This window comes from Ursus americanus, chromosome 2 (genome assembly GCF_024610735.1).
Source record: "Ursus americanus isolate L20-20 chromosome 2, mUrsAme1.1.p, whole genome shotgun sequence".
Classification (NCBI taxonomy): domain Eukaryota; kingdom Metazoa; phylum Chordata; class Mammalia; order Carnivora; family Ursidae; genus Ursus; species Ursus americanus.
The window spans coordinates 102,610,489-102,623,109 of NC_142128.1; the positions used below are offsets into that span (position 1 = coordinate 102,610,489).

At 48.0% G+C, this 12,621-nt stretch overlaps 1 protein-coding gene across 2 annotated transcripts in view; it reads right to left on the minus strand.

Moving 5' to 3' along the window:
- Nucleotides 1-12,621, minus strand: part of KIF26B (kinesin family member 26B) — a 422,711-nt gene that overhangs the window by 150,022 nt on the left and 260,068 nt on the right. Inside the window, exon 1 of one of the 2 annotated variants that reach the window (XM_087859572.1) lies at nt 3,348-3,780. The exons of the other annotated variant lie outside the window; for it this stretch is intronic. Within the exon in view, the coding sequence (XP_087715698.1) occupies nt 3,348-3,370 (23 nt within the window). The 5' untranslated portion in view covers nt 3,371-3,780. Of the gene's footprint in view, nt 1-3,347; nt 3,781-12,621 lie in introns of those variants that run through there. 2 annotated transcript variants of the gene reach the window in all.

Below are 12,621 nucleotides of genomic sequence, written 5' to 3' on the forward strand. Positions count from 1 at the left end.
AGAAGCTAAGAAATGTACTGGTCAGTAGCTGACATGTGCATACTAACGGCTGGTTCTGCGGAATGGAGGTGTGATCGGAAAGCAGTTCTCCCAGGCGCGCCCAGAGGAAGACGACGGGAGGGTGTGTGGCAGAGAAGGCCGTCTTTCTTCCCACCAGGAAAACTTCCAGAGGCATTTTTCACAGGTCAGATTTCTTTTCCAAATTTACTGAGGACAGATGCCTTCCCTGCAGCCCTTCTAAGGGAACAGGTGGGAAGATGAGGTTGGGAATGGGCGTGCTGTGTCGACACATCATTGCTCTGCGGCCAAACTCACCAGGAACCTGGGAGCTCCCTGCAGTACAGATGAACTAGAGAGGGACGGCGCTCGTGGTGAGAAGGATCCTGAAGGTATAAGACTGTGGACCGACAGCTCGCACGAAGGGCAAAGACAAGAGCCCAGGAAAAGTGAGGATGGCCCTAAAGAAAGCACTTTTCCTCGGAGCTGAAGATCTGAAGCGCACCCTTGGTTTTGGAACCTTTCGTAAGCTCCCAACTTTTATTTATTTTTATTGTTTTTTTTAAGATTTATTTTATTTGAGAGAGAAAGAGAGAGGGAGAGAGAGAGGAAGAGAGAGAGAGAGAGAGAGGGAGAGATAGCACGAGCAGGAGGGGCAGAGGGAGAGGGAGAGAATCTCAAGCAGACTCCACGCTGAGCTCGGAGCCCGACGCGGGGCTCGATCCCCCGACCCTGAGATCAGGCCCTGAGCAGAAACCAAGAGTCGGTCGCCGAACAGACTGAGCCACCCCGGTGCCCCAGCTCCTAACTCTGAGATGGGACCCAGTCGCTAAGGAAGAGGGGTGTGCAGGGAGAAGACACCCTCACAGCTGGGACGGCAGAGCCGAGCGAGAGAACTGGCAGTTCGTTCTGAGCAAGCTTAGCCACAAAACAGGGGCCCACAGGAAAACTCCGTTCCATCTACAAGGCATGGATCAGCTTTAGACTCATGACCACTGGCGTTATCAATTTAGACCTTCTGGGCGCTTCACAGAACTATGCCTGAGACTCCTCGGGGGCAAACCACCTCTTTTTCTTTCTCTTCTTTCTCTCACCTTGACTGCAGTATGTTTTTAATTGCTCAGCAGTTTTACTGATGCCAATCAGCTGCCTCTCTCAAAGACTGGACGGTATCAGCATATCTGGCCCCACTGCTCATTCACCACTAAAAAGCACTCTCCACCCTCCATGCAAACCCTGCCCTTGGCAGCTGGTCTGTTTGCCCTAATAGGACACACACAAGCTCTCGGGGGGATTTGGAGCGGGTCACCAGGGCTGCTCCCAAGCACAGAGAAGGCATGGGGGGGGGGCGGTGTGGAGGAGGAAAAGCAGGAGGGGATGGGAGTTGCTCGCTCGGTTCAAGTGAACAGGAACTCGAAAGATGGTTTCTCATGCCTTCAAGAAAGATTTCTGGAGCAGTCTCCCTCCTTTGCTTGAAATCCAAAAGCAGAATGGCAGAATGTCTATCTCCACGAGCCCAGGAAGGCTACAGGAGTGTCTGCTTTCACGGGGAGCCGAGACCAAGGATGGGAACTAGAATTGGGTAAGAGAAGGATTCCCTTTTGAATCCGACTTTTTTGGTGATTTTCCTTCTCCCTGCACGTGCTGCCTGAGCCGCTTTCGCTCCCTTCCAAACCTTTTCCAGATGCGCGGGTCTGACGGAGTCCGTATAAACAGAACACCAAAACAAAACGGCACAAGATTGAAAGCATTTCCCCTTGTGATACAACCACTTCGTGTGCAGAGGCCCTCACGTGACCCTGCCAACATGTGTTTTCTGTCTCAGATTTCCCTTGATAACAAAGGACATATTTTAAAAGGCGTGGCCCTAGGTATATCTGCCCAAGCATGAATCTGAGAAGAGTTTGGGGATTTAGTTTGGTCTTAGGCTGGTTCCCTCGGGTGCTCGGTCCTGTAACCCTTGATGATGTTAAATGCCAATCAATAAAGTTAAGAACACTTTGGGTTAGGTTTGTAAGATATGATCTCATTCAGTTGCTCACAGAACTGATTTCATATTCAGGAATCAACAGAGCTCATTCAATTCCAAATTTGGCAGCCCTGTGTGTTACATTACAGTGCTCCCTCTGTCCAGAGCTGAGCAGGGCGCACTAAAGGGGATCTTTAGAAGCGTCTTTCATGATGTTCCAAGAAACCGGGAAGGATGGAGGCTGGGAGACAGGCGGGGGATGGGCAGGTGGGCTGGGCAATAGCCCTGCCTGGGGTCTGGACATGATGGGGAGAGAAAGCCAAAGGTCACTCAGGAAAGCTCGTTCCAGTGTTGCTGTTAGAAAGCCCACTTCCGAATCTCAGCAAGTTTTAGGAAGCCAGAGATCTCTGCATTAACACTATCGTATAGACTCGAAGAGAAAAGTTGAAACTGGCCATAAAAAAAAGACCAGCGATCTACTTTGATGTCCTTACCTAAGTGACTTATGATCTTAAAAGTCTCCTAGAATATACTGTTTTTTTAAATCAAGAAAGCTTAATTCACTCTATACAAAATTAACCTCATTTCAAATTTTGAAGAAAAGGCAAATCATATTTTTTCATTTCAGTTTCTCATCTTTCAGATAGCTGTTCCTTTCTCCTGTGAAATAAACTGATTCTGGTCTTCAAGTTACTGCCCCCCCCCCAAGACTGGGCAGTTTAAGTGCTTAAATCAAGCCCCAGGACAGAAAGATGGAATACCCTCTGAGTAGCACACACTGGCTTTCAAATTGCCAGTGTCCTGCAACCCTGTGGTGACCAGACATTATATGCTAGAACGGGGAGGTGGTCTGTCTCAAGAAAAGCTGAAATAGAAGGGAAATAGAGTTGACATTTAACATTAGAGGGAAAAAAAATCAATCTCCTATGTATGTAGCCAGAGCCTGTTCTGAAAGCCATAGGCTAACTTCATTTTTATGACCCTGCAAAGAGAACACATTTCAATTCCAGCTTTGATTCCACGGCGAGCCAATGTCAAATATTTTAGCAACTCTGAATAAGTCTGAATATAGCAAAGATTGTCAGTTCAAAAACCCAGTCCATTTATTTCCCATTTCAGCCTCACCCTACGGGGGGATGTTTGTAGATTTGGTGTCAGTGGTTTGCGGGTCTCATCTGATCCAGCTCTAAATATTCTGCAAGTCAACAGAACAAGAAGAAAGCTCGGGTCATCTGGACCCTCCTAACTTCTTTGGAATACTTGATACATGTTATTTTCACTTTTCTCAAAAAGGAAATCCACTGCAAAAGTTAAAGTTAAAAAAAAAAAAGCAACTAAGACAGACCATCTACCTACAAGCACAGAGACAGCTGTTACTTACAATGCTTTCCAATCCGTCATCATTGATAAATCATGGCTAAATAATCAAGTGCGGAATCCATGTCTTCACATCTGTTAGTAAATAGCTCCTTGCAAATGTCTCTTGCAGATCTGGGGCCATCTCAGGAGGAAGGGAGACAGAGCGAAGGTAAAGGAGAAAAGGCTGGGGAATTCTGCAATCCATGGGGGTCTGGGAAGGCTCAGGGCAGACCCCGGTGAAACATTCCTGTGATTCCAGCTTTAGGCTAAACCACGCTCCCGGCCTCCCTGAGCTCCCAGCCACCTTTCCAGTCCAGCTCAGCCCCTGCTCCAACATTGCATTTCCCTCCAAGCACACGGCATCGGATGGAAGAGGAACTCGGGATCGTGCCCATCGGCGCATGCAGGCACGCTTCTCAGGGGAAGCCGCACCAGTTTCTCTCTTGTCTGCTATCTCAGAGCGGGAGGGAGGGAAGAGCAGAGGCAGGCAGGGAGGGAGGGGGCGAGAGGGAGAGAGGCAGAGAAGAGAGGAGCTTTACTAATAGAGACCGGGAGAGAGAGAAACACTTGCTGGAACTCCCATTAACCCACAGAAGCTTAGGAATTTTCTGAGCACAGCAGCTGCAAAACAGACGATCAAAATCAAGTGTTTAAAATCTTTAATTTATACATCTAAGTACACCCATTTGGTGCAGACAAAGCCGACAGAACCAAGGTTCTGGATATGCGTGTGAGTCTGCAAGTGCATACTTGTAGACAAACAGATGCAGGCATATGTCCCCATGAGAATAATATCTACATGCATAGATTCCCGTGAAAACGTCTAGTCTCACAGTTTACGGGTCTTAAAACTATTCAAATGCTCTCGGTAATGGAAGTGCGAATCAGACAACCCGAGCCCTTTGCCTCCCGTACCTCCAATCGTGCCTTCCCCCGCTTTTGGGGGGGTCCTGTTTCTTTTTCCTTCCTTCAGGAAACCCTCCAAAGGAAGAGGGTAGACAGGCAAGGTGGGGGCTTTCAGTGTGACTGTCAACTTTGCGTGCCACTCCATTGTTCGTGGCTGTGCAGCCCGGGACGCTGGGCAGACAGAGCCAAGGCACAGATTATGCCCGAGGGAGGGAGTGGCATGGAGCAGGGGGTGAGGCACACAAACGGTGCTCTGTGACCTCACGGGAACAGGTGACAGCATGGGAGGAGAAAGAAGTGACAGCAAAGGGGAGCTGAAGAGGGACGGTAGAGGCAAGAAAGGCACGGATAAGACACACACGCCGCAGGAGGGGCAGCCGTGACCGTGGGCAGCACGAGACCATCTCCCTCTGATTCCTCGTGTTCTCGGCAACCCTCACCTCTCCATACAAGGAATCCATTCACGGCGTTTCTCTAAGTATGGTCCCCCATCATCTGCATCGGAAATGCCTGGGGACAGCGTGTTGACAATGTGGATCCTTGGACCCCAGCCCAAGGATTCTGATGGAGCCGGTAGGGACCAGAATCTCTATTTTAACAAAGCTCCACAGGTGAGTCTGCTCCAGGTGGAAGTTTCCAAAGACTCCCTTCTTCCCCAGTGCTGGGTGAGCAGATGAACGAGCGACAGACTGAACAAAGCGAGGAGAGATGTGAAGGGACCACCTGTGAGAACACCATGGGGCTGGAGCGGAGGGAGTAGAAGCAGGAGAGAGGGATCACAGAAGCCAAACGGGAGTTGAGAGAAGGACTGGCCACTTGCCAAGCATGCCGGGCTTTTCAGCTCTGAGACTACACATGCTGTTGCCTTTGCCAAGAATCCTCTTCTTCCCCAGGCAAACCATCCCTTAAAACCTAGTCCAAAGTCGGGCCGCCTGGGTGGCTCAGTTAAGCATCCAACTCTTGATTTCGGCTCAGGTCATGATCTCAGGGTCGTGGGATCGAGCCCCGCATAGCTCTCTGCGCTCAGTGTGGAGTCGGCTTAAGACTGTCTGCCCCTCCCGCCACACTCTGTATCTAAAATAAATAAATTAGTACATCTTAAAAAAAAAATAATGGGAGGGCGCCTGGGTGGCTCAGTCGGGTAAGCGTCTGCCTTCGGCTCAGGTCGTGATCTCAGGGTCCTGAGATCCAGTCCCGCATCGGGCGGGCTCCCTGCTCAGCGGAGAGTCTGCTTCTCCCTCTCCCTCTGCTTCTCCTCCCTGATTGTGTGCTCTGTCTCTTGAATAAATAAAGTCTTTAAAAATACATTAAAAAATAATGGGATAGATGGGTGAATGGATGAGTGGACAGATGGACAGAGTGCTAAAGGAGGAGAGTCCATTATCTAAAATGCCAGTCTCTAAAAGACATTTTAAGTACTGTTTTGTAGTTTTTGAAGTGTTCCATTTGGTCGTGAGTCCCCCACGAATGACTGCAGGATCGGAGCTCTGAGAAGTTAAATCACGGGCTCTTGGTCACACAGCTAATAAATTCCAGAACAAGACCTAGAATCCAAATCCCTCCACACGTAAGCTGCTGTGTTTCTCTCTGTACCAAATTAAGCCCCAACAGGTGACAACGGTCCTTAAACTCAGTGAAAATGAAATGAAGACTACCCACAGGATTCCACCTTGAAACACAAAGGAGCAGCTAACTTAAGGTCTGGTCTATTTATCAACACATTTGTTTAGCACCATGCTCAGTACTATTGAGTTGGGGACCCCAACCAGAAGTTTGGGGTGGCCTGGCAGATGGCGGGAAAAGCTGCCACCACCACCATCCTCTCCCCCATCTCTTGTGTTCACCAGAACTTCCAGGGGCCATGTGTAATGCACATGCCTTCTAGATCTTTCTTCAAGGGAGGTCTTGGTGCCCCTGCTGTGTACCATTCTGTGATGTTCCCACTGTCCTCAGATGACACACAAAAAAGGCAGAGTAACAACACAGTACCTAAGGCCATCCACTGATTTGGGAAAACTAATCAGCTTGCACATAAAGACAAGATCATAATAGAGATTCGGCAGCAGATGCCTTACGGCTTAATTCTGGTTTACTGGAAAGACAGGGAACTACATAAATGATGATGCAATTAAGAATGGCTTTCCAGGGGCGCCTGGGTGGCTCAGTCATTAAGCGTCTGCCTTCGGCTCAGGGCGTGATCCTGGCGTTATGGGATCGAGCCCCAGGTCGGGCTCCTCCGCTGGGAGCCTGCTTCTTCCTCTCCCACTCCCCCTGCTTGTGTTCCCTCTCTCTCTAGCTGTCTCTCTCATTGTCAAATAAATACATAAATAAATCTTAAAAAAAAAAAAAAAAAGAACGGCTTTCCAGAGGACTTGGACAGTTTGCATGTTTAGGGGTCTGTCGGAAGGATTCAAGATGGTAAAACAGAGGAAAAAGCTTTCAGGTCAATGAACCGAACTCTGGCTGTGGTTCAGTGATCTCCCTCCTCACCCCAACACACAGCAAGTAGTGTGTGTGACGAAGGCTGTCTTAGGGGACATAGGAAATGCGGCCCGATGTCTCTGCAGCAGGCCCAAGAGAGAGTAGTTTCCTATTTCCTCTTGTAAGAAAATATTACCCCAAGTAATGATTAAAAAGAAAAGAAATCTAAATAGCTACAACACCAGGGACACCTTTTACATAAAAATGTAAGTATTCATATGCAAGGAAGAAGGTTTAATGGCTACTAAACCGTTACAAATAGTGAAAAGAACTGGAAAAGAACCATGCCTAAATTACCTGTGAGTTTCCCCGCGGGAAATAGCCAACCTAGGAAAATCCTTAATCATTTCAAGACACTAAGATGAAAACGGATCCGTGTGTTCTGAAAACACAGCACAGAGGGGGTTAAAAAGGACTCTGTTCCTCGACCGGATGCTGCTTCTACACATTTTATGAATGTTTCCACTGGGTCATGAGTTTCAAGATCCGTGCCACTCAGAAAAGAAAGTTGACAAAAGGAATGAAGGGACATTACATGCAATTTGTACGCAACGTACGCAACCCTTTGTACCTTCGAGACATCACCTGTCCACAAATAAGGCTCCCCAGTCCGCTAATGAGAAAACCGTCCCTCCATCACTCTGGAGCTGCTGGGCATCATGGGAGCGGAGTATAGCTTGCTTTTTTTTTTTTTTTTTAAACAATACTATGTTTTATTGCTAATTTTCCCAGGTGAAGATCGTTATGCAATTAGGCTTACAGTAGGAAGTTAAGGATTTGTGTGTTTAAGGTCTGTAGTTTTACGACTTCTTCCAAAGCCTTCTCTGGTCTTGTACTCCCTGTTTTCTCAGCCTGTTATGAGCAGGGATAACCCTGATCACAGCTCCGATTTTATCTGAGAAAACAAGGGAGGAAGCACAGAGGGAGAAATGGAAGAGTGAAAAGTGGCCAGGATGGCAGGTGGAGTGGGTGGCAGTAGCCCTAGAATGGGGCCACCTGTGCCCAGAAGATAGGGAGTGAGTGATGGGTATTTGTGAGCCTCCCGGACAAAACTCCCCAAGCAGAGCTGGGTTGATCCTAGAAAACAATTAAAGCCTCACAGGAGAGACAGAGATTCAACCCCTCCTAAGGCACCACCCCGTGACAACGCCAAGAGTACAAGTCCTAAGCTCTAGCTCCGAATCCAGTGGTCCATCCCGGGGTTGAAACATCCCTCTCACTGCCAAGCCTCCTTTCATGATGGTGACCACTCTCCAGACGTGGGGCGCTCTGACGCCTTGATCTGCGGTCTGGCGGACTTGAGAGAGGATTTTTATCCCTCTCAAAAGAACTGAGGAATTCTCTCCATAGAATGCATTTGAGAACAGAGATCTTTTGTTGAAAATAGAACATCAAACATTTTTTTAAAATAAAAGGTTAAATACCTCAAATATTTAGTTAGATCTGGGGTGGGGGGGAAGGAAGCGCTTTCAAGAACGTAAATGCCAACCCTGGGAAAAGCCAGTATCTTAAAAAACTTTTTGACATGTGGTATCTACAGGGTGGTGGTGAAAACCAAAGGAGCATGAAAATCTCGGCACTTTATATAAATTACAAGTTTAATTTATGTCATGTATGGCCAAATAGACACAAAATCTTCATGTTAATTAGGTATACTCACAGGGAAAAGTGATACGTGGAAATCTAGGTGTAATTTTTTTGAAGATTTTAATTTATTTGAGAGAGAGAGAGCACAAGCGGGGGAAGGGGCAGAGAGCGAGAGGGACAAGCAGACTCCCTGCTGAGTGCAGAGCCCGACTCGGGAGGATCCCAGGACCCTGAGATCCTGACCTGAGCGGAAGTCAGATGCGTAACTGACTGAGCCACCCAAGGAGCCCCTAGATGTAATTTTTTAAAGACAAATTAGGAAAACGTACGTGTGGTTCAAAAAAGAGTTCACCACAAGCTTCTTTCCCAGTTAGTGTAGATCCCATCCCACTCATGGAAGAATTTGGCACCTGTTGACGTCCTGGGTTCTTTAGCCCCTGACATTACTTCTCTTTCTTCATCCAGAGGCATTGTCTTCAATACTCACGACCATTATTTTCATTCATTCATCCATTCACTCAATCAAACAAGTATGTATAGAGTGCCTAGCGCAAGACAAACCTCGTCGTGGTCTTCACTCAGCCTACGGTATAAATTCGTCACGGTTTTCTAGAATAATTGCTGCTGCTGCTTCCTAAACATAACCTCCTCTCATTCCACCTTGTTCTCAAATCTAAGAAAGTGTGTATGTTTTATCTAGTTGTTCATTAAATGTTAAGTCTCTAGTTGCAAGAGATCACACTCTAATGACCCCTCTTATCAGCAGTTAAGAAACAATAGGCAAGATGACTTTCTTATCAGAAAAGGAGGATCTAGTTATCTATCCTGCGTCTGGAGTTTGATCTGAAATGCAAGCCATTGGTTTATATTGTTGACTCTGGATAGTCGATGGGCCAGATTCTCAAAGAATTTTATAAACGTCCAGCTGGTATCCAACGAACATGCACCAGCGCGGCCGTTACCAAAGTACGAGGGAAGCACAAGGGCCTGGTTCTAAAGACACAAGTGCCGCGGAGCCAAATTTAGTAAAAGAGGCTCAGCAACCCTCCGTCTGTGTGTTGACAAAGGACTAGAATTATTTTGGACGGCTCTATGCCTCTAAATATGGGTAGTCTTAGCAAAAATGCAATTGTTTATACTCCAGGTCACAAAGTCTAACTTTGGTATGAATTCTAACTACCAGCCCGGCACGGCAAGTATCCTTCATTTAAAAAGTGCTCTGAGGATAAAGATGAAGCCCCATGATACTTTCTATGCCAGAGCAGGACTCTCATCTCTTTGTAGCAGGAAGAGAAAGAAAACATTTACTCCGCTCGCTTTGATAAAGTGATAGAACAACAGGTGACAAAGAGCTCTCGCCTCAATCGAGAATCCAGGTTCAAATCTCCGGCACCGCTGAAAAACTCATCACAACGAACACCTGAAACCATTCTAAGCAATGGGGCTCAGTAAATCCTAAGTCCTGGGGGCATTATAAAGAGTCCTCTCTGGGCCTCTTGGGTCGGAGGCAGCGTCTGAGCTCCAGAAATAAGGAGCTGGAGCTGTTGAAGGAAATGAATTTCACCCTTTATCTTCACCCTGACGCTTGTGTAAGTTACAAATCAATTAATTCATCCCATTCTTATTGGGCATCTTGCCATCCGGAGGCCCCCCTCTCAACTCCTTGGAGTTTTTCCTCCAATTCAGCATGACTTCTCAAGTTGGCCAGGAGCCAGCCCTTGCCCTGGCGAAGTCTGAGGGCTCCATAAGCTACCTTGTCTTGTATGTTCTTCTGAGAATTTGGAAGGAACTCTAAGTCAGTTTTTGACAAGTTATTGGCAAAAGTAGAAGGAACGCCCGCCAATTTGCTTCAGGCCCTAAGCGTGTTAACAGGCATTACACCAGGTGTTATTAATATGTTACTTACAACAAACCCCGTATCAACCCATTGTTTGAGTGCTATAGTGTTACAGGCTTTGCACTTTATGAAGTAATGTATTTTCTCTAACTCAGAAAACTGTGTTAAAGAACTCAGTCCTCAAAGGTGAGATGTATTCATTGCAAATGCATCTGATTTAGGAACCAGGATGTGGGCTAACTGATCAACGCTGTTTGTTCAAATCAGATCATCGCTTTATAAAGCGAAAGGCTGGGACAAGTGTCACTCCCAGGCCAGCCAGTCAAGCTCACAGGGGCGAGGTCAGTGCCCTGGCAAAGGGCCCTACTTTTTCAGTTCTCCCAGGGAAGTCGCCAACTTCATCCTAAGGAACTTCAGAACTAGAAGGAATACCCCCCCACCCCCACCGCCGCAATGCCACTTGGGGACACAGAGAATGGATGTCTAAGTCACAGTAGTCCTAAAAACTGCCTGTGTTCTTAACAAGAGTTGGGGCGGTCTCCGTTCTAATTAATGACAAGCAGCTCCCCAGCCCGAAAGAGAGTGTGCATTGGAAAGTCATTCTCCTAGCAAGGCCAAGCCTTGGCTGACTCTCACAGGAGGGAGAACTCCCCCTTAGGAGAACGACCTCTTCCTACATTCCATATCATTTATTACCTTGCATCCATTTACTGAGCTCCAGACCTACCAGTCTGAACACCACAAGCAAAACCCCAACAAAACAAGGCTTCCATCCAGTTTTCCATCCCTTGGGGCCCAGGGCATCAACTGGTTAACCTGAAAGCCATGCGTACTAATAAGCTACTTAAGCCAAGCTGCTGTTGGTGCCTGCGTGGCCCCTTAATCTACTTACAAGCAGAGACGTAGAACACGTGCGGGGGGAGACTTTAAGGGTCACTACAATCACAAACACAGCAGTTACTTGTTCACCTGTGGGTCAGCGGCATGCTTCCAGCAATTTAGCCAAGTTTACCCGTCCTGAAAAGATAGTCAGGTGACCGTAGTCTCTACCTTTCTTCCCATGGACCACAGCACGGAAGTCAATATGAAGTAGGAACTCCGAGTTTGCATCTATGTTCACTAGGTAGGGGGCGTGGGTGGCTCAGGTCATGATCCCAGGGTCCTCGATCGAGTCCGCCTTGGGCTCCCTGCTCAGCGGGGCGTCTGCTCCTCCCTCTCCCGCTGCCCCTCCCCACCGCTGGTGCTTGTGCGCACTTGTTCTCTCTCTTGCAAAAAGAAATATATACGTATAAAAACTCATGATGTAGCCAAGGCTCCATCTCCTAGTCCATCTGGAACGACTTCTCTAACCTTTCCATACTCTAATGATGCTGCATTAATCCAGATCATATCTGTGAAGTGTTGCGTCCCCTCCGGGAAAGGATGAAAGCATACTCCCCCGCCCCCCATAGATCCAGGTGCACGTGCACGCGCGTGCGCGCACACACCCCCTATGAAAGGGGAGAAGAGCATGCCCAGGTGGGCCAGGGAGAGGACTGAGGGAGAAACGAATTTTGCTCTTGCCTCCCCTGCCGGCACCCTCAGACTCTGCACCTCGGAAGCACAGGGCCAAGCGGCCATGGGCAGGACTGGCCCTTCTCATAGGCAGCTATTACATTCGTGAATGTTCCAGGCTGAAACAAAGTCAAACACTAATGACTGTATCTGCTGGGAGGAAGAAAATCTGGCCATCCGCACAGATGTCCGGAAGAGAGCCCAGCCTACATGATAGGGCCATCAGCTCGAGCTTTGGGGAAGTCGCCGCCTGGCCACATGCGCCCAGAGAAGGCGGCCACGCTTCCTCGCGCCCCTCTTCCTCTGGCGACCGCTGTGGGTAAGCAGTTTTCAGTCATGGCTCATAAACGCCGTTTTCAGCACGTTCCTCCTGCACCCAGCTGCCTCGCAAGTGCAGGTTTTCGCGGGCGGAGTGAATGATAATATTCCACTAGCTTCTAATTAAGCACCCGGAGCCAACAGCGATAACCTTCCCATCCAGGCTGACTCATCATCTGGCCTGCCCCTGAGGTCTCGGATCCCATTTCCAGCTTCTCGCATCGCACTACAGCAATCGGGCGGCGAATACTCGACTATCAGTTGTGGCAGACCAGGTTCTCATGCCTCTACCTCCCTCTGCTCCCAGGAAGGCTTCCCCCCGGGGAAGGCGATACCCAGGGAAACCGGAGATGGCCATGTGATGCATAACAAGTGACGTCTCCATGTTGAGAAATCACCTGGCAATTACAGAGGCATCATTTTTTTAGATGGATGAATAGAATATGACGGGACTAAGTGTGCTTTCAGGAGAGCACCATCTATGCATTGCTTTGTGGGTCATAATTGGAAACCTTTTAACTCCATTTATACGTCTTCCACTTTTTGAATTATTTTGGCCATACATTGAATTCTACACGTATTTTAGAGCCCACACGACCTGATTTTTTCTTGC